General features: G+C 39.4%; 1 protein-coding gene across 8 annotated transcripts in view; it reads right to left on the bottom strand.

Annotated features, from left to right (window-relative positions):
- Positions 1-11,839, bottom strand: part of LOC127574263 (serine/threonine-protein kinase tousled-like 1) — a 118,882-nt gene extending 107,043 nt beyond the window's left edge. For 2 of the 8 annotated variants that reach the window (XM_052023117.1, XM_052023178.1), the window contains exons 1-2: positions 11,232-11,299; positions 10,926-11,056 (exon numbers count right to left, since the gene is read on the bottom strand). In XM_052023117.1, coding sequence (XP_051879077.1) covers positions 10,926-11,056; positions 11,232-11,296 — 196 coding nt within the window. In that variant the 5' untranslated portion in view covers positions 11,297-11,299. The other 6 variants (XM_052023144.1, XM_052023161.1, XM_052023153.1 and 3 more) reach the window with 6 other exon arrangements.
- Between the last annotated feature and the right edge of the window lie 10,302 nt (positions 11,840-22,141).

Below are 22,141 nucleotides of genomic sequence, written 5' to 3'. Positions count from 1 at the left end.
AAATTCTCTATTATTTATGAATAACTAAACGGACAATGTGTGAACAATAAAAGCTACTGAAAATATTGACCTCCCATGCTAATAACAAGCAAGATGTTGTAAGCATATATTGGGGAAAGGCTTGGAAACTTCAGCAGTGAAAGAGTAATGATGAGCCAGTATTGATCTCCGCAAAGGTATGGACATTGTCTCAGTGATAGTCCTATAAAGTCTTCCTGTTCCCCACGACATTTTTTTTCCCAACAGATGCAAACACAATTTTCAACCTGCAGATGTACTTGTAAAGTAAAAGTTGACATTAAAAAAAAGTTCTAACCCTGCTCAAACCCAAAGTGGACATGAACACAGAAAATACACCACAGATTTCCAGCGTCTTCAGTATTTTGCTCATTTTAAGTAAAATTTGGTAAACTCACCAATAGATACGATACAAATCTAATTGTCATTCTTATGTGACTGCTAAATAAATAAAAACTGGAGTGAATAATTGTGAGTGTTAACTCCATTCCATTAGTATTATTGATATCAATGTAGGAAATTCAAGTTATTCCTCCTACGTACATCGCAAAGCATCCCTCATCAAGAAAAATACACTTATTGAATAATTCATTTGGAAAATAAATGTTACCCACTACCAAATGATCTCAAGGCCATTTCTGAAATTAAGTATGACCTTATCAATACATTATACATTGCTACCAGCTCCCAGTTCACTGATTTTACCAACATTTCCAATTCTTCTTTGAAGAAAAATCACCTAATATTTAGCCTGTATTATTGGAGTTTGAGGATAGAAATGGGAGTTGGGGTGGTACAGCAGAATTCTTCAAACTATCTTGTAACTTCCTGATCTATGCAAATATCCAAGGTGGTACAGGACAGTAACAGAGAGGATGCAAAAGTAAATCTATATACAATGATCTATTAAAATGAACAAACTCACTTGCAATCACTATGAAATACTGCTAATTTCCAAGCAGTTTTCTGATTAATATTACCACTGTCAGATTAACTAAGAGCCATTACCCCCATTCTTGGAAATAATACTAGTTTACAGGCAGAGTACAATTTTTATGTAAACATGGCATAGCATAACAGATGTTGCCAAACAAGTGAAATTTTACAATATCAAATCAACATAGGCACTCATCCACCTTCACAAAAAAAGTAGTACATCTTCAATTGCTTCCTTCTCCTTCAAACCAGTCACTTGTAAATCATTTGGTGCCACATCCTCACCACAACTACTGAGTGACCAGTGGTGAAAGTACCCAAGTAGAGCTCACGACTGAAGAACCAGCTGAAGGAGGTTTGATCAAAAACAGAACACTGAAAGAACTCGGTGGGTCAATCAGCATCTGTGGAGGCAAAAGGTGCAAGTTGATATTTTGGGTTGACACCCTGCGGCAAGACTGAAAAAGAACAGGAAAGATTGCCAGTATATAGCAATATGAAGTGGGGTGGGATAGAGGCTGTTAGGTAATAGGTGGAAGATAGGAAGAGGATAATAGGTGGATGGAACTAGGTGAGGGAAGGGGATGGGAAGGATGAACAAAGGCAGAAGGCAGCATGTTTGGGAGGAAAGCACAAGGAGTGTGGGTTACCCAAAATTGGAAAATTTAATACTCACACCATTGAGTTGTAAGCTACCCAACCAGAATATGACATATCTTTCCTCCAATTTGCTTTGGGCCTCTCCACAGCAATGAAGGTGGACAAGGACAAACAGGTCAGCGTGGGAGTGAGAAGGAGAGTTAAAATGACATGCAACTGGAAGCTTGGCTGTTGCAAACAGAGTGCAGACTCTCTGGAGAGCAGTCATCTAGTCTACATTTTTTAAAAAATTTTATTTACAGCGTGGTAACAGGTTCTTTCGGCCCAACGAGTCCGCACCGCCCATTTTAAACCCCAAATTAACCTACCCATACGTCTTTAGAATGTGAGAGGAAACCGGAGCACCCAGAGGAAACCCATGCAGACATAAGAGAACGTCCAAACTCCTTACAGACAGCGACAGGAATCAAACCCCAATCGCTGGCGCCGTAATAGTGGTTTCACCAATGTAGAGGAGACCATTTCATGAGCACCAAATGTAAGTGACCAGGTTGAAAGAGGTGCAACTAAACCTGTGCCTCATCTGGAAAGGCTGTTTAGGTTCCTGGATGGTGGTGAGACATAGGGACAGGTGTTACACCACCTTCAGCGAAGGGGAAAGTGCGATTGGGATGAGGAGGGATGTATGGACCAGGGAGCCCTGAAGAGAGTGCAGAAAGCAAGGGGGAGGGTGGAGGAAAAAGACGGCTGGTCGGAGTGGGGGGAAGAGGGGAAGATGTGACTAGTGGTGGGATCATTTTGTAGTTGGCAGAAATGACAGAGGATAATGTATTGGATGCAGTGTTTGGTGGGGTAAAAGGTTAGAACCAAGAGAATTCCACTGCTGTTCTGCTTGGGTGGGGGTGGGGGGCGGGCAATGGGTGTCAGAGCAGAAATGGAGGAAGCACATCTGAGGGTTCCATCAATTAGGGGCAGACATACTTCCGGAAGGAGCAGGACATTTCAGAAGCTCTAGAGTGAAGGTATCATCTTGAGAACAGATGTGGCAGAGATGGAGAAATTGAGAAAAAGAGATAGTGTCTTTAAAGGAGACAGGGTGAGAGGACATATAGGAGTATAGGTTTGATGGAGTGGGTTAGAATAGTTCTGAAGGATCTTGCTTAGAGCCAAAGGAGATTCTGCCACCATCATCATCTTCATAGTGAGCATTTGTGTCCGGGTTGTCCCTTTGTATGCATCAACAATATTTTCCTTTGTAAACTCCCACTATCTATTGCCAAGGTGGATATGCAATAAAGGGCAGCAGAAGCCAAGACATTCAGCATTACAGGCTTGAGATTAAAACAAAGAAAGCTACTGTCTGTGCAGAAAGCATGTCAATGCTACATTAACTGCACCAAGAGTGCATTACCAATATCACTGCATCGTAGAAAAGAGCAAACCATCTCCCCACAAGTTCTGCCTTGTGCTTCTGGTAGACAAGCACATTCCCTTAATGGTCTTAATGGGAGGAATGTCTGGCATGTTAGAGAATCAAAATTCAGGCTGGTGCATGTAACCTTCAGTTAGAAGTGTCAAGTACATTTGGTCAAAACTTGGTCAAGAAAGCAAGTTTCAACCAATCCAATTCATCCCACACGATATCCAGCAGCAGTCGAGTTCATGAGACCTGCAAAGTCAATGGTACCCAACCATGTCACCAAAAGAGTCACACTTCTAAGCTCCTTGGTACAGCTACAACTATCTGAATAATTGGTTGTCCAAACATGTTGAACCTACAAAAGGAATAAATTCAATCTGGCCAATATCTCCCCCCCACCCATGACCACATCAGCCAACTTTCAATCATTGGCACATAATAGAAATATTGACTTTCATTCTGGCTTCTAACAAGATTGACCTGCTCCATATCTCACCCTGTCCCAAAGATCTTAATTCCAGAAGTCAGAAAAGCATGAATGCCCTTGGCACCAAGGCAGGACTTAAGCTGCTTGAAGGCATGGTCAAATAAAATAAAATGGGGAAAGAGTAGAAAACTTTTCATTGTTAGAATTCTACCTGGCATAAAAAACTGTTGCAGTAATTGAATAGCATAACTGGCACAAAGGAAAATTGTTGTAGTTATTGGAAAGCAATCTCATTACAAGAGACCCTCACAGCACTCTTATACTCTATATTGGAATGCTACTTTGGAAAATTAATCTCACCTTCCTGCCAATAATTTTATTCTGTCATTGGACTGCAGTCTTCAATTAGTGCTTATATCTGACAAGTTTAGAGGATAAGGCAATAATCACTTTGTTTCTTAAAAAAAAGAAACAAAAACACCAGCAATGTGTGTGCATATATTAAAAAAAATCTTGATCATACCCTCCAAAACAGATGAAAATTCATGGAAGAGATGCTATTTTCCTAAATGATTATACATCAACTCTGTAGTGGTTCAAGTGAAAGGGACTATGAAAGTCACACAGGTGTCAGACATACAATTATTTTCTTTTTCGGAACTGCTGCAGTTTGTAATGGAAGGGTGGAAGACAGATGTCATACATGAGATTCACCTGAAGAAATGGTTTACTTCAAAGCAGTTTTATCTATTTACTAATTTACAGAAATGAATGGAAGCCACGTTGCACTTTCATTCACCACCTACACTACTCCAAATAGAACATACATTGCACAAATAGAAAAACAAAGCATATCTTCTTCAAAGCACGGATCAAATTCCAACAAGACCACCAAATGATCTTGCAAGCCAAAATGTCAAGGTAGAGGAGGATCTATTTAAAGGAAATTAATATTCTAAAGCAGATTATGTATTCAATAACTATGTATTTCATTTCATCTGTCCACCTCAGGAATGTATCCCGAGACATCTGAACAAGTTCAGTAAAAGCACAAAGTAATGTAACTGTAATGACCAAGGCTGCCAGTACCAAGTTGGATTAAAACCAGAAGGTGGTTTCCAAATCTGTGGCAGATTTGATCACTGGACAGTATTCTTTCTCAATTCTGAAGTTAACTATGCCGTTGATTTCCCTTCAAGTAAATTAACATGTTTGATGATTCTTTCCCAAATCCATTGTGCTGACACGAGCTCAGATAATGCAACAAGTGTGGCTTCAGTTTGGAAAAGAATTCACCAGAATCTCACTTCTCTAGAAAGCAAATTTCAGATTGCATTTTATGAAAATTATGTTATAAGCTACCATTGCAGAGAATTTTAAATTATTTGATAACCAAGTTACCCCCAAGAAAATGGTAAAATTATGTCCAGATATGTATTCTAATTATTAAATACCTTTATAATTATTTCAGCTTAATTTATTCTGTTTAAGAGTTAGTCAGAGTTTTTTTCAGAACCTGAAGTATTGATAAGCCATACAATCAAGAAATGTCACATGTAGGAAATGGCACTAAATAGAAAGCACAGAATTGTTTTATCAATAGCTTGCACTGAGAAGCAGTATTAGCAAATAAACTTTGGATGCAACAATAAAGATGAGTGCTAGATTTAAAAAGCAAGCTAATGCAATTAAAGTTAGATTTCACTTGGTAAAATGAGAATTAGAAGATGGACTAGTTATCTACAATGGTTGTTAAAATTTCTAAGATAAGAACTAGCACATGATTAGAAGACAAACAACATATCTACATTATTTATTATTAAAGGGAGCTTTCATATTTAAGACCATATTTGACTGGAAGTATACAAATGATAGCATATCGATGGACCTCTGCATTAAAAAGTTCAAGTTGATAAAGCTTGATTTTTCAAAATAATTTAACAATTTAGGTTAATAATCACATGGATTAATTAGCTTGTCAGCAAATTAGAGTCGGAGTAGTACAGCACAGAAATGGGCCCTTCGGCCCAACTTGTCCATGCCAACCATGATACCTATCCATGCTAATCCCATTTGCTCGCATCCCTCTTTTCCTTTCCTATCCATGTACCTGTCCAAATGCCTTTTAAATGCTGTGATTGTATCTGCCTCTACGACTTCCTCTGGCAGCTCATTCCATGTAACCCCCACCCTCAGATCTCCTAAATTTCTCCCTGCTCACCTTAAACCAATGCCTGACTCAGGAAAAAGACTACCGTATCTATGCCCCTCATAATTTTATAAACCTCTAAAGTGGGTCCTCAGCATCCTACATTCCAGCGAAACTAAACCCAGCCTATCCAATATCTCCTTATAAGTAAAGCCCTATATTCCAGGCAACATCCTGGTGAATCCCTTCTACACTCTTTCCAATGCTACCACATCCTTCCTGTACTGTGGCAACTTGAACTGTACATAATCTCCTAAAGTAGCCTACCCAATGTTTTGCACAACTGCAACATTATTTTCCAAATCTATACTCAATGCCTCAGCCTACGAAGGCAAGAATGCCAAATGCTTTCTTCACTGCCTTATCCCACCTATGTGGGTCATTTTCAGGGAACTATGAACTTGCATCCCAAGGTCACCCTGTATATCAATGCTGTTGGCGTCCCTGCCATTTACAGTACATGTCCCATTAGTATTTGATGCCTCAAAAAGTATTATCTCACACTTGTCTGGATTAAATTCCATCTGCCACCATTCCACCCATCTATGTCCCTCTGTATCCTTACACTATGTTTTTCACTATCTACTACTCCACCAATTTTTGTGTCATCAGCAAACTTACTGAGCAGGCAATCTACATTCTCATCCATCATTTTTATATACGACAAACAACAAAGGTCCCAGCACCGATCCCTGTCATATCACTGTTTTGCATGCTTCACGAACAGCTTTAATTCATTTCAGAATCTCCAAAATTCTCTTACATCTATTCATTGTTGGTGGCAAGTCAAAGACTAATATGATAAGACATTTCTGAAGCTTAAATTGAATGATTTGCCCACACAAAATGACACAGCCAGATACCTTCCCCAGGAATCTTGCTCCACTTTGTTTCAATTTCAGGTTAGGCCAAACACATTGTAATTGGATCACTGAAGAGTAAAACCATTTTAAAATAAAACTACAATAGTAGTATAAATACAAATTAAATATTTCAATGACTTCTAAGGGTCATAGTTACAAAACACTAAAATAGGTCTGTAGCAAAACACACTACTAATTTCATCCAAGGATGCAAACACTAATTAAAACTGTTTAAATAAGTTATAATACATACCTCACAAAGTTTAATGAATATACTAATCCTGAAAATTCCAACTAATAAAAGTTTACTATCATACAATAAAACGATCAAAAAAAAATCAGCAGAAATATTATTAAATGTCTTTTTTCTCACACCGATGCCCCGAATCTTATACTTGATTCTTTCTAGAAGTACTTGCATGGAGTTTTTAAATTACCCAGTAGTTAACTAAAATTGAATTACTATGCAACAAATATATGCATACTAACTTTCCATGTGAAGGGTGATTTTCCCATGCAATTCTTTTATTCATATAGTGGAAGGTGAACATTGGTGGGAAGGCCAGCATTTATTGTTTATTCCTAAGTGTCCATGAGAAAATGGAATTTAGCTGCCTTCCTTAATCTGTGCAGCTCTTCTGGTAATGATCACCATGCCCGAGTGTTGGGTCAGGAGTTCCATGATTTAGATAATGAAAAAGTGTTCCATTCCCAATTCAGGATTTTGTGCAACCTGGAGAGAATCCTGCATGCCATGGTGCTTCCAAGCACCTGCTCCATTTATCTGCTTGGTGGTATAGGTTGCAGGTTTGGGAATTGCTATCAGGATAACCCAAGCAAGGAACAGCAATGCAATTCAAACATAGTACATTTCGCAGTCATGATGCACCAGTGATAGAAAGACTGAATGATAAGGTGGTGGTTAGGACGTTAATTAAGTGGGTTACTTTGTCTTGGACAGTGTTGAGTTTGAGTTCATTGGAGCTACACTCATCCAAGTCACTGCATCACCCTGACATGCCTTGAATATGGCAAAAAGGATGTGGGGTTTCAGAGGACGAGTCACTCACCACAGCATGCACAGCCTCTAGCCTACCCTTTGCGTTGTATTTTGTGCCTGATTGAGTTTCTGGTCAACAGTGATCAACATAGTCCTCTACAACGAGGACAATGATGGTGGGAGATTCTGCCAGGGCAGTGAAATTGAACTGTCAAGGATCAGTGGCTGGACTCTCATTCACTCTCTCTCATTAGAAATGATGTCCAGCACTTGTGTGTCACAAATCTTAATTGCTATTTATCAGCTTATGTAGAAATTTCATCTAGATCTTGCTACGCAGTGGCATTTTTAACTAGCAGTATATGAAATTTTACACTTTATCAGCAAACATCCCTTTCTGATATTGATGGAAGAAAGCAGCTGTAGTTTGGCCTGTTAAGCCCCCTAGTGCCCTGTTAAGCTCCTATACAAATGTCTTAGGGATGGGATAATTGACTTCCAACAACCATCTTCCTTTGCTCGAGACAATTCCAATGGAATTTTTCCATTTGACGTTCACTGACTTCAGTTTCGCCAATCCATGATACTATACTCAGTCAAACATTGCCTTGATGCAAGAGCAAGCATTCACTCCTCACCTCTGGAATTCAGCTATTTCAATCCACATTAGGACCAAAGCTATAGTGAGGTCTGAAGCTGAGCACCAATCAAGTTAGTTGTGAGTAAATGCTGATTTATAACAATGTTGAAGACACTGAATGACTTTGTTGAGAATAGACTGAATGAACAGGTTGAATTTGATCCATTTTTTGTGTGCACTGAACACATTGAAGCAATTTTACACACAAGGGAGATGTCAGGGCTGTAACAGTACTAACAGCTTGGTTCTGAAACACATTTGTACTTTGTTGTGAAGAGTACTCTCAACTATTTCTTTATGTCACACAGAGTGAACTGATGGAATTAATATGGACTTTGCCAATGATGGAGATCTCATTAGGTATCTCAAAGTGAAGAACCTTTTTCTCTGACACATATTTTGTCCCCTCTGACTGGTGCTGTTTTCTTAGTGAAAAAGAAAACATATTTTAAAGTTCAAAGCAAACAATCAAGAAAGCTAACAATAAAAGCTAGGAGGTTGTGTTTCTGTTAGGTAGTGCATTGGTGAGAATTCATCTGGAGCGATGTGTCCTATATTGGTCTCATTTAAGGAAGGATGCTAATGCATTAGCAGTTTAGATGTTTACCAGATTAATAATTGGAATGGCCAGGTTGTCTTAACAGAAAAGGTTGGACAGTTTAGGCTCGTATCCACTTAAGTTTAAGAGTGAGAGATGTTTTGAAAGAAATATACAAGATCTTGAGGGATCTTGACAAGACTGACATACAGAGGACATGTTCTCATGTAAGAGAATCTAGAATTAATGGTCGCTGTTTAAAAATAAAAAGGATCATCTACGACAGACAAGACAAAGAATTCTCTCAATAAGTCTTTCAAACACTCTTCTGCAAAATAGCAGTGAAAGTAGAGTTTTTTGACTATTTTCAAAGGCAGAAGTAAATAGACAATTGCTAAGTAAGAGAGCAAAAAGTTACTGTGGTAGAGGGGATTGCACAGTTGATGTTACATTCAAACCCATAATTTGTATGCAACAGACTTCACATTACCCAGACCTTGGTGGAACCAAGTACTTTACTGTAACCAAGTACTTCACCATACACACAAGAAACTTTTAATTTGGAACATTAATGCAAACTCACTTAATTCCAAACATTTGTTCTACTGAAAAGGTTTAACATTTTAAGCAAGAAATTGAGACCTCAAGTAGAGACCACCAGCAACTGCTGGATCTGTCAATATGCTGAGATTTTGCATTTGAATCTTCCATAAATTAACATTCATAAAAGCTGTATTACAATCATTGAATTGCTCAATGACTATAAATGTACACTGCTCATGAAATAAATAGGCAAACAAATTGAAAGTGGAAAATTTAACACTGACATCCTGAAATAAAAACTAAGAAAGCTTTCTTCAATTCTTTCTCACATGGTATTATCCTTAAAGTGTACAAAATAATTTCAATGCAAAAAAAATAGAATACACAATTTGTGGTTCTCACAATTATTGAACTACTTTCCCCCAGAGTCATGCAATTTTAAGAAACAGTAATCTTTTAAAAGTGACAAAACATCACCAATTCAGAATATGTCAATGTTGAATAGATGTACAAATATATAAAAACAGATTGCCAAATGAAGCATTTCCACTAGATTATGAATGAGAACACAACATTTTGCTTCTAGATTTTCTAAGTTTGTAGTGTAGTCAGATGTGTAATTACAATTTTACAAAAATATTATTCTAGCCAGTCAACAGTTGATAATTACTTTCTAAGTGATAAAAACGTTACCTGGTTTAAATTGCAATATTTACTGATAAGGTTAAGAATTCCAAATTAAGAGTTTAAAAATTATGCAGACACTTCTGGTGGCTATATTTTTTTTTACTTTGAATCAATTAATTTTAATATATCTATATGAAAAGCAAAGTGCCTGCAGAGGTGTTTATAACAAACACGACAAGATATTGAGCACACTGTTCTGAATTTTCAGATGTTAATTGTTGGGTCCATTCATAATAGCGAGATTCCATCATATTTTCAGATCAAGTTTTATTAAAATTCGGAAGCCATTAGGTTTCGAAACCTACTTCAGGTCATGAGAAGGATAGCTGCAGTTGCCAAAAAGGCAGTCTCTCTTTGATATGACAATCCAAAATTTCCCCATGCTGTGCTGCGTTATGCTTTCTACACTGTTTGATACCTTCCACTTACTGTAAAAAAAATCTCATCAGTGACTGGTATAGCCAAAAATGGCAATGGAGTTCAGCCCGTTGGATACGTTTTCAGAAATAAAATTTACTTAACCTCTCTGTATCACGTTACAAATCAATATGTCAACCGCCAAAACTCGCAGTGAAATAATATCATGGACTCCCAAATCAAGTCCTGACCCTCTTCTTCATCTCTAGCTTAGGGGAGGGCACAACACAATGGAGTAAACATAACATGTTATAGCTTCTGTAAAGCCTCCGGTCCACTTTTTGTTACTTCGTTGCCAAAGGTTTTTGAAGCCAGAGGTTCTTTTCAAAATAAAAAGGCTTAATCTGAAGCGATACCAGGCCCTGAATAAGTGCAAAAGGCTGCGCCTGTGGGTTTATAGCGTGTGCACCACACTATCAACCATTAGACACCTAATGTACCTCCTACCCACGGCCTCGGAGTAACCCGCCTGGGACCCGCAACACTTTCTGTGCCACCGCTTCGCAAATGGAGAACCCCACACCCTCCCCCCCCCAACAAAAAAATTAAAACAATTTCAAAAGATGTCCGAAACAAATTTAAAAACAGTGGAGAGTTCGGCCCGAGTGAGCGTGTGCAATGAATTACCTTCTTTAGCCTTTACAGGTGCCGTGTTAGTCTGCAAAGCTCCCGGCGTTGGGGACGTGGAGAACTGGGACCAAGATGGCGTCCCCTCCAAACTTCCACCACTTCCACTGTTACTTTGGACACTCATCAAGCTACTTTGAGAGAGAGAGGGAGAGAAAACACACACACTCACATACAAGTGTCAGCATCGATACAACGCCTCCCCCCACCCCAACTCAAACCCCCACACCACCCCCCCCCCCAAAATATACTCAGCCAGCACCAGATCCACGGGTCCCCCCCACAATACACAGCAAAGTGCTTTACAGAGAGGAAAAGAAAGCCCGGAGCCGCTGATGATTTGACACTGGCACACACTTCTCTACAAACATGGAGCTCTCGCCCTCCCCTGTGACAAACCATCACACACCTCTGCGGTGCGTCTTCAAGTAGCCCCGTCACCTTCGCATCAGTTAAGCGTCACGCATCGTCTGTGCAAAGACTATCGCGAGGTTGGTGCACCTCAGCTGTGATAATGGGAATCAAGAGGGTGGGTGCAAACAAGACAAAAATAAGGGCACACGGTACCATTAATAATGTTGGTGGCGGTGGTGGTGCGGCGGCGGCAGCCCGGCGCTCAGGCCAGGAGCTGTGTTGGTGCGGCCGGTGCTCGGCCGGGCCTGGCTGTAAACTTTCCGAGCCGCACACCAAATAACACCACACAACCCCTCCTTCCAGCCAAGGGGCAAATGTCTAACCTCCCGCTCTCCGGCCAACCCTGTCTTTCATTGTCTCGCTAAACGTTTACTGACTCTCAGGGAATCCGCCGCTTTAAAGCTCCAATTAAAGGGGCTTCGGCTTTCGCCCGGAAAACTATTTTGCGACAATGTCGCGCGAAATTCCTTCATAGATTCTAAGAAAAAATGAAACTAAAGTGGCGGTGCGGCCCCGCCCACACCTCAACGTCACTCCTGTGTGACGTAACGCAGGGTACACGCAAGGAATGAAGGGGTGCTTAGGGAGACAATCTGTGCAAAATTCACCTCAACCAAATTGGCTGTGGTAAATTGGCAGCTGTTAATCAGACTATTGTTTTGTTTCCAATAAAATACCTTTCCTTCTATTTGCAATAAACAAGCTATGGCAATGACATTGCAAATGCAATGACAATCAACGTCAATTTGTTAATGGAAAGTTGTCTCAGATTAACAATGGAACAAAAAGGATCAATGACGCTGTATGATCTGCATAGATACAAACAAAGCTTTAGACAAGATCCACTAGGTGGACTGTCAGAAAAATAAAAGCACGTTGAATTAAGTGAACACAGCTTTGTGGTACAAAACAAAAGGTCATGGTCACTGGGTGTTTTCACAACAGGATGCCTCTTTTAGTATGGTACCACAAATTCAATGTGTCCTCCTTGCAATTGCTGCAATTTGGACTTAAATATAGGGGATCTTAATCACTTCAAACACCTGCAGAGCAAAGCCCAGAGAGAACTCTGCAAAATGCAGGACAATTGGTGTGTCCAGAAGTTGGACGAGTCCCAGCACTTTGGTGTCTCGAACAACTCAAAGGAGTTTTTCAGTTCATTAAAAGCTGTTTACGGACCCCCAAATCCCAGCAATACTCCACTCCTCTGATGACACCACCTTGCTCAAAGACAAAGGAAGCATCATCAAGCATTGGAGGGAGCATTTCTCCAATCTTCTCTGCAGGGTATCTACTGTTGATCCTGCTGCTCTGAACATGATCCCACAGAAGCTGAATATGGATGACCCTGACTTACACCCAACTCTGAATGAAGTCAATAAAGAAATTAATTAGACCAGCTCCAACAAGGCATCAGGCACAGACGGTCTTCCTGCTGAACTCTTCAAAGCAGCTGGCCCCAACACTCTGGATGTATTCCAAGACATGCTAATCAGCACTTGGGAGGAAGACACTATGCCACAAGACTTCCGAGATGCTACAGTTGTCTCCCTCTTCAAAAATAAAGGCAGCAGTGCAGACTGTGGCAACTATCGAGGTCTCTCTGTCTCATCCGTTGCTGGCACGATTCTTGCACGGGCCATCCTCAACCTCCTGATTAGCTCTGCCTCAGAAGAAACACTGCCAGAGGCTCAGTGTGGCTTCAGACCAGGCCACAGCACTGTGGACATGGTCTCAGCAGTGAGACAAGTCCAGGATAAATGAATTGAGTAGCACACGGACCTCTACGCTATTTTCATCAACCTGATGAAGGCCTTCAACACAGTCAATAGCAAAGCACTCTGGCTCATCCTCTTAAAGTTCAGCTGTTGCAGGAAATGCATCCAGATCATTTGCATCTTCCATAATGACATGATCTTGTCCTCTCCAGCAGTGACACTTCAACACCATTTGACATTTCCAATGCTGTGAAACAGGGCTGTATACTCGCTTCAGTCCTATTCAACCTGTTTTTCATGTGTGCCCTGAACCATGACCTGCGCGACCTTCAAAGAGGAGCATACTTCAGATACAGACTGAACAGTTCATTCTTCGATCTCCAGAGACTGAAGGCAAAGGCCAAGACGCTTGAGAGACTAACCTCAGAGGCACCTTAAGTCATCGTTGACAAGTTTGCCAAAGCTTCACGATTCTTTGGTCTTACAATCAGTTTCAACAAGACTGAGGTCCTGCACCAATCTGCTCCAGGTTGTGTGGTGTATCCTTTCAGCACAAGCATCGATGGCACTGAGCTGAAGACAGTCGATCACTTCACGTACCTGGGAAGCATCATTCCTTCTGACGCCTGTCTCGACATGGAAATAGTTACTTGAATCAGCAAGGCCAGTCAGTTGCATTGTCCCCTGCCCTTCCGTGTGATGACCAACAGAAACATCAAGCTGTCAACCAAGATCAATGTGTACAAATCAGTTGTACTTACTAGCCTTTTGTATGGCTGTGAGACCTGGATGCTTTATGGAAAACACATCAAACAGCTCGAGTGTTTCCACGTGAGGTCTCTGCAGTCACTCATGGGCATCATAGGTCTGGACAAGGTGACAGAGTTGGAATTTCTGGACAGGGCTTGTCTGGTCAGCATCGAGGCCATGATCCTGAGGGCACAGTTGCACTAGACAGGTCACAGCTACCTAGACTACACTTCTTCCCACCCTGTTTCTTGTAAGGATGCCATCCCCTTTTCCCAATTTCTCCATCTCCCTTATCCACTCTCAAGTCCTATACAGGGTTTTGACCCAAAATGTCGGCATTTCCTTTCCCCTACAGATGCTGCTTGACCTGCTGAGATCCTCCAGCAAATTGTTTGTTGACCTAATTAATATGTCTGCAGATAATACAAAAATTGGTAGATAGCGATCAATAAATTTGTACATTGCAGGATGATACCTTCAGCAAACTTGCCAAGGCTTCTTTGTTTGAACCTACCAAACCTGCCCTTTCTGCCATCTAGAAAGATCAATGCAACTGGTGTATAGGAATGCTGCCACTTGCAGGTTTCCCTCCAAGTCAAATACCAGTTTGACTTGGAATATGTCGCTGTTCATTCATCAACAGTAGGCCTAAATACTATCTCCCAACCCAACATCATTGTGGGAGCACTTTCACTAGACAGATTATTGCAGTTCAATAGGTGGGTCACTGTCACCAGCTCAGTTAATGTAAACCATAAACACTGCCTTCGCCAGGGATCCCTTAAAATGATTTGTTTCCACTAACTGACAGTGTCCAGATATTGAAGTATTCTGGAATTGTTGATACTTTTTTGATATAGGAATCACAGCAGCTAATTTTTCCACTGCAAGGTCCCACAACCAGCAGTAGATAAGATAGATAAGAAATGATCTTTATTAGTCACATGTACATTGAAACACACAGTGAAATGCATTTTTTGCAGAGAATGTTCTGGTGGCAGCCCGCAAGTGTCGCCACACTTCTGGAGCCAACATAGCATGCCCACAATTTCCTAACCTCTATGTCTCTCTTTTTTTGAAAAAACAAATCTTGGGGAAAAAAAAGGAAATCTGTTTCGGTAACATTGGTAAGAAGTAAATATTGATCAAGACATCAGACATAATTACCCTGCTTTGCTCCAAAATAGTGCCTTAGGATCTTTTAAATTCACCTGAGAGAGCAGACACGACCTTTTTCCAATGTCACATCCAAAATGTGCCATATTTGACAGTGTTGTACTTCCTCAGTACAACACTGATAATGTGAGCCTAGAATATGTGCTGAACTCTGGAGCTGATGTTTTCATCAGAAGTCCCTACATAAAAACATCTGACCTGTTCCCCCTTACCTCAATACAAGAGTTAACAATTTCTATGAGCCTTTTTTGACACTCCTGTGGACTTTAAGAATCAGCTTTTAAGCTGAACAGTATGTCACAAGAACCTGAAATACACATTAAAGTTTGTGTCCACCTGAAATAGCCAGGAGCTCTAGCTGACTTGCCCAGACCATCAGTTAAATTTTTCCTCAGGCTCTCAATTTTTTTTTTAGGGATTTAGAAAGAATTATTTTAAAAAAGATGCATTGCAAGTAATATGTGTTTTGACAGAAGTAATTTCATGGGGCAACAATTCTGGTATTGGATTTCCAAAATCCCAAAGACAATGAATAATGATTTAAGATTCTAGAGACCATTCACCCTCACTGATGGTGTAATAATGCCATTAACTTGAACTCAGCAGATATCATTACCAAATAAGGTTGGTGGACTTTGCTTCTGACAGGAGGGGGGTTGGTTTTGACTAAAACCTGACCCTACAGTCATGACCTTAAAAAAATAAAACAGATATTGAAAACAGTTTGTTTGACTTTAGGACTCAGAATTCTGCACAGGTGGTTAGGCAGTAAATGGCTGTAAAGAGAGTGGATTCTTCCCTGAAACAATTGGTAAGAAAGAACATTAAATTAGACAACCCGTTGAGGTAGGGTATCAGGTTTTTTTTAATAGCCACTAAACAAGTCTCATTTATTGAACTAAGATACTGATTGAACCCATTCTTTGCATTTCGAAAAGTAATACAAATGCTGGAAATCTGAAGGCAAAAACACAAAAGGCTGGAAACACTCAGTAAGTCAGCCAGCATTAGTGCAGAGAGAATGTTTCAGGTTCATGGATGTCATCAGAAAATTTCATCTTAATGTCGAACAAAACAGTGTTGCCTCATCTAGTACTAGGTCTGCCTTTGAGGACATTGAGATGCATGAGCAAAGTACATGATTATCTGGTGCAAACCAAACAAGGATACCACTTTATATCCCCAGGTCATGTTATCATGTAAGTCAATATAGAGTAGTGGACGTCAACTGCCAAAAAAAGTAAAACAATCTGCCTAACAGAGTTACTAAACTGCAAAAGATACTCTTGGCAGACCTGAATTTATAACATTACAATAGATAGGGAAATAATCAGCAGATTGTGTATAACTGTGGAGTAATTAACAGTGGTGAAGATGAGATTGGATTGCTTAACCACAATTAGGTGCATTTGTTGCTGGGCTTCTTTAACATTAGGGAGTGGTCATTCTATGTAGCTGCATTATATTGAGGGAGCACAGACTTTGGCAGCATAGCAGGATGTTAGTTGTATTTCAGGTTGTCAGGAACTCCTGGGCATCTTACACATGGGGCTCCTCAAGATTTGGTAGCATGAGTGTCACAGGAAGTGAGAGTACTTTGGAAGGAAGAGTATTTTGGGTTATGGGAGCAAAGGGAAAAGCACTGAAATCTGTCAGTATGAGGATGATGCAGAATGTAGCACCGCTAGGGTGAATGCTAAAGGATGGAGCACTGAATAGATCCAAAAACTGGCCTGGTCACATTGCTGGGTATTGGGAAGACAGTGACTCAGAAACAAAAAGATCTCCTAAATTATATTGCAGCAGCAGTAAAGTTGACTTATCTGTGAGATTGTGATCTGATAACTCTGTTCTGCCATTCTTAACTATCAGGCCTCTACCTTAGTCTTCCCCCACAACTCTCACCCCATTAAGTTCATGCCAATATCCCAGGTTCTGGTCTGAAGTGAAATTTAAAATATGCTTCCCTTTAAGACTGTTCTGTCTATTTGTGCTTATGCTTAACAAGACAAGAATACTGTTAAAATTCATCTGTCTTTTTTCTCATGTATTATTGTCATTAGTTAATTTACAAATTCTGACAATCAATAAAATGTAGTTGATAGTAATCACAATTTTATACTTATTCATATACGCTATTAAATTTAATTTACTATTTTGTTTTGGAAAACTGAAACTCAAATTAGGAAAAGGAAGCACATTTCTGAAATGGAGTACAATGAACAGCTGCCTCTATACATACACATTTGACATAAGCAACAGAGGACCAACACATATCCTACTTCACTCTTTAGGACATAAACTGTGGCTCAATTGGCAGCACTTTTGCTTGTCTTAGAAGATTTTGCTTTAAGTTCCATTGACTATTGACTAGGCTGATGCTCCAGATGAGGGACTGTTACAATGTCAGGGCTGGATGATATACTAGATCTAGGCCCCCCTCCATTCCTCAGATGGATATAAAAGAGCATTATTTCAAATTAGGAGCAGGGGGGTTCTCTTTAATGTTCTGGCCAATATTTAACCCACAATCAAAATCATTAAAATTAGGTTTAATCATTGTTTGCTGGATCTTCCTATCTGCAAATTGACTGCTGTGTTTCAATATTATATCCATGATTACAGTTCAAAAGCAATTCATTGGGTGTACAGTTCGTTGGCCTATTCTGACTTCTTGAAATGGTGCTCCTAAAGCAATGTCTTTCTTTCTTTCTTTCTTTCTTTCTTTCTATCTATCTTTATAAAATACAAGAGATGATAATCACAAATTGTGTATATGTGAAAAGCCTTCAAAATTTAATTTGTGATATAATGGAAACTTTGTGTTTGGAAGAGTACATAGTCTGTAAACCAATTCATTGGATGAAAATCATTCTGAAGAGAAGTTTATAGAAGTGCCCATAAAACCTTCAGGTTGTGAGTGAATTAAGTTGTTGTGGTAATCATAAAGCACAATGCTGTAGTAAATGAATGAACATCCTGCAGGGCACTTTCCTACATCAGACCATCAGCTGCAGGTGTACGTGAAGCTGATGGTACCTGAGATATGCTAGAACAATTAATTGGCATATTTGAATGCCGACAGTACTATTACCAGGACAAATGATTGGCTCTGACCTATGAGATTGAATTGATGACACCCCTGAAGGCAGAGTTGAATCATCACATGTAAGTATGCTTCTTTGAGCTGCGTTACAACCAATTAATGCCCTAGTCACACTCTCTGAATGACGAGTAAGTGTGCAAATAATTTTAACCTTTCATGTTTTGAACAGTAGTTCAGGCCAACATAAAATGGACACCTATCCAAGTTGAGTATCTGTGATTCTGTAAAACAAAACTAGAGGTAAATTGTCTTCACTAAACTATCAACATTTGATGAGCGCCCTTTCAAACTGTGATGATTCCATGAATGAATTGTGGGGATAGTATGATTTAATCATGAGCTGAACTCCCATGACATTTTCTCAAACACCTGTGTCCAATTTTATAAATGCTGACACTGACCACCCATCTGACCGCACACCAGGGAACTGGCAACACACCTTTGTTCTTTTTTCTGAGCCAAGACAGTGGGCAGCAGGAAATCTGCTCCCAAGGGATTAAGCATTTTAAATATTACCTGAGACATGGGAAGTATCCTGCCAGAAGCCTCATGACAAAGAGTAAAGCCCACATGATCTAGAACATACATAAGATTCTATAAGTACAATTGCCATTATAATTGTGTTTTGTTCCAAAAACTAACCATCAAGATGTCTTTTTAACATAAAGCATTTCTGACTGGGAGGCCCAACTGTAGACCTCATTGATAATTTGGTCAGTATGTTTTGCTAACATTCGCTGAAAGATCTTAGCATACAAGCACTGGACCTTCAGAAATATCGTTGCCGTTAAATACAAAGCTGAAATAATCATTATTGCAAATGATTTCTGGAATTGATACTAAATTAAGCATGCGAAGCTGAGAAGTGAAAAGCTGAAAATCACACGTCTAGGCCTTGAAACATTAGAGGGAATTTTAACATGAGTGAGCACATTCAATTGGATGCAGGTGGCCATTAAATTGGGAAAAATTCCAAGACCTATCAAGAAAATGGCTTCAATCCACTGACTGCAGGGTAGTAAGAGGTGGGATAATGGGCAGGCAGGAAATCTGTTCCCTACTGGTGGTTGACATTGAAAATAGTTTAATGAGACTAAGCATTTGATTTATCCTAATTTTCTGGCCTTACAGTGGGCTGTTCCCAGGTCTCATGGAGCCTGATCACTGAAGCAAGGTGATGACAGCTTCAGGGAGAATGTAAGAGTCTTTAAATTTGTGGATGAGGATAAGAAATGCTTTCTCAAAGACCATAAGATTCCCCATCAGCACCCTTCCCATCCCTATTTGGAGATCAGATCAGCTGGGATGTTGGATGTTAGATCAGATCTGCCCCCTAGAATTAGACCCCCCCCCCCACCCCCACTGATAATGGCAACCTCCAATGTGTTCCCTGTTCAATTTGAAATCAAACCTATCAATCAGATAACAACTGCATAGAGCTTAAAGATGTGTGAACTCTGATACCATTAGCATGTATACGTACATTTGTGATTAAGACACTGATGTATTTTCCTGCACACCCAAAATACTGCACCTGCTCAGAATTATACCCAGTGTTAAAGAGGAAATGCACAAAATATTCTTTAAAGGCAAAAGCAATAACATAGTATAAAAATAACAGAATTGAACAACACTTCACCCTTATATATGGATAAGAATGCAGTTGAATAAAATGTGTTGAATAGGCATGACCATTAGCATCACCACCATAAGCTCATCTTGGATAGGTCTATTGAATGTGCAGAGTTCTACTTAAGTATTGCTTGACACAGATTAAGTTTAATATTTAAGATGTGAACATTTATTGGCTCCTCGGAAGCTTCAGGGTTAAACAGCTGACTGACTCAGTGTTGAAAAGTGACCTCTGTATTGGTCCCAAATAATAGATCAAAAATAAATTGAGAGCAAAGTTTATTTTGGGTGGTACTCATGTGCACAAAATTGTCAGATTGATTGTATTTTAATTTCCAGTTCATTCATCTTTGCTGCTGGTGTAAATGCCAATGGTTTTGGCCCATATATTTGTGACTGATTGTATAGACATATTGATGAGCTTGATGGAAACATGACTGCTTACCCAGTATCTTGGTGTGTTACTAAAATATGTCCAGAACTATAAACAAAGAAGAAATTGTCATTGTGTTCTTAGAGGGAAATATAACATACAATAATAGAACATAACAACATGCTGCATAGTTAATGGAGTCCTGTTCAAACCTAGTCCCTCCAACCCATTGACCTATGTAAGTCATCCCTGTAATTATCCAAGCCAATGCCACCTTGAAATTGAACAAGAGAAATTGAACAAGAGAAAGAGAAAGAGAAAGAGAAATTTCCGGACAATGAGCACCATTGCTTTCTTAACCATCTAGAAGGTGTTTAGAAACAAGCAGAAAAGTGAAACAGGTCACTTCTAACCCAGAGAATGCATTCCAAATTATGAAATTAAGATGTAAAGGAAGATTTTTTTTGTAGGAATAGTGAATCAAGGGAGCTACAGGTACAGTCAGAATGGTAATTTTTGGTAGATACTTACCAATTTGTACAATGCATTCAAATATTTCCTGACAAATCTCAGCAATCAAAGCAGTTGAGTGATAATCACTTGGAAATCACTCTGTATACACAACATACTGTAATATTTATTATAAACTGCATTGCAACAAAACAAGGAATATCTTTTTTTCACAATTTTGTGAATTTTCATCAGAACTTCCACTGATAAGAAGGCAAAGCTAAATGTGCATTTTAAGGCTACATGAAAAATAGGGTTCCATCTTTCTATTCCTTGACCTCAATGAATTTGAGGCACAAAGCTGCTCTTTTATACTGACACAATCTTTCTGGGGTCAGCCGTCCTAGGGAAAAATAAATATTATTCATCTATGCCGGAGCAAATGTCATGTCAAGGGAAAGTGAGTGTGGTACTTTGGCTTTGGAAACTCTCCCCACTTATTTACAGTCTACAACATATTGAGGTTGTGTTGTAATATTTCAGTTACTATCTTTAACCATTTCATGTACTTTATGGAAAGCATCAATGGATTTGTAGTCATTCCAGTAAGGGCTATCATAAACAAGCAGATCAGATGTAGAGCTGGAGTTGCAACTCCTCATTGACTGCACCTTGAGCATGTGTTGGACATCTGGTATTTTCAGAATATATAAACTGTCTGTGAATCCTCTGGTAGCCACTTATGCTCTTTTGAGATTTCTGTCCATGATGAGCTGTAGGGTTCTTGTGAAAGAGAATTATAACCTATTAGTAGTTGTTTCAAGTTGACATATCCCAAATGATCTTGGCTTCTTTCACATATTGAAACTGTTGCAGAAACTTCAAATTGTTTTTATAACCTTAACATTTTTGGCCTGCTTCAAAGATAGAGCAGGGGCGAAATTTCAAGACATTTCATCACCAAAGATTCAGTAAATTCAATAATGTTTTTCTGAGACCAATTTAAATATTAAAGTATGCAAACTGGACTGTTTGTGAAAAGTCTTACATAACAGGGTAACAAAAGTCTGTCTCTAGTATTGATCATGCAAATCTAGCAGATCAAAATGTAATGGACCACAATAAGTAATCTTCTGTGCTGAGAAAGAATCTTTGTTAATGCTTCTGGTTAGATGTATTACAGGCATCAATTGTTAAAGGAACATTGTGGAGAACACAATCCAGAGAAATAAAACTTATTCTCATATGCCAAATCTTGCATATAGCTGAAAGTGAAAGAGGCTTCAGAATAACAAATAATATTTTAAGAAACTTGAAAACACATTTATTAATTTGAATGAGCTTTTTATTCAAATTAAAACACTGTGATGCTGGAGGAACTCAGCAGGCCAGGCAGCATCCGTGGAGAAAAACAGGTGGTCAATGTTTCGGGTCAAGACCCTTCTTCAGGACTTTTTATTCCCTTTATGCAACCCAAGGAAATACATTAAATCCTGGTCCCAAAGGCCACATGATAACAAATGACACAGTCATGTGGATATGGGCAGCCATTTTATGATGAATGTAAAAAGCTGGCATAAAAGAAATGGTGTGTGTA

Source organism: Pristis pectinata, chromosome 1, assembly GCF_009764475.1.
Source record: "Pristis pectinata isolate sPriPec2 chromosome 1, sPriPec2.1.pri, whole genome shotgun sequence".
Taxonomy (NCBI): Eukaryota; Metazoa; Chordata; class Chondrichthyes; order Rhinopristiformes; family Pristidae; genus Pristis; species Pristis pectinata.
This window is presented reverse-complemented; position numbering and strand designations above follow the sequence as displayed.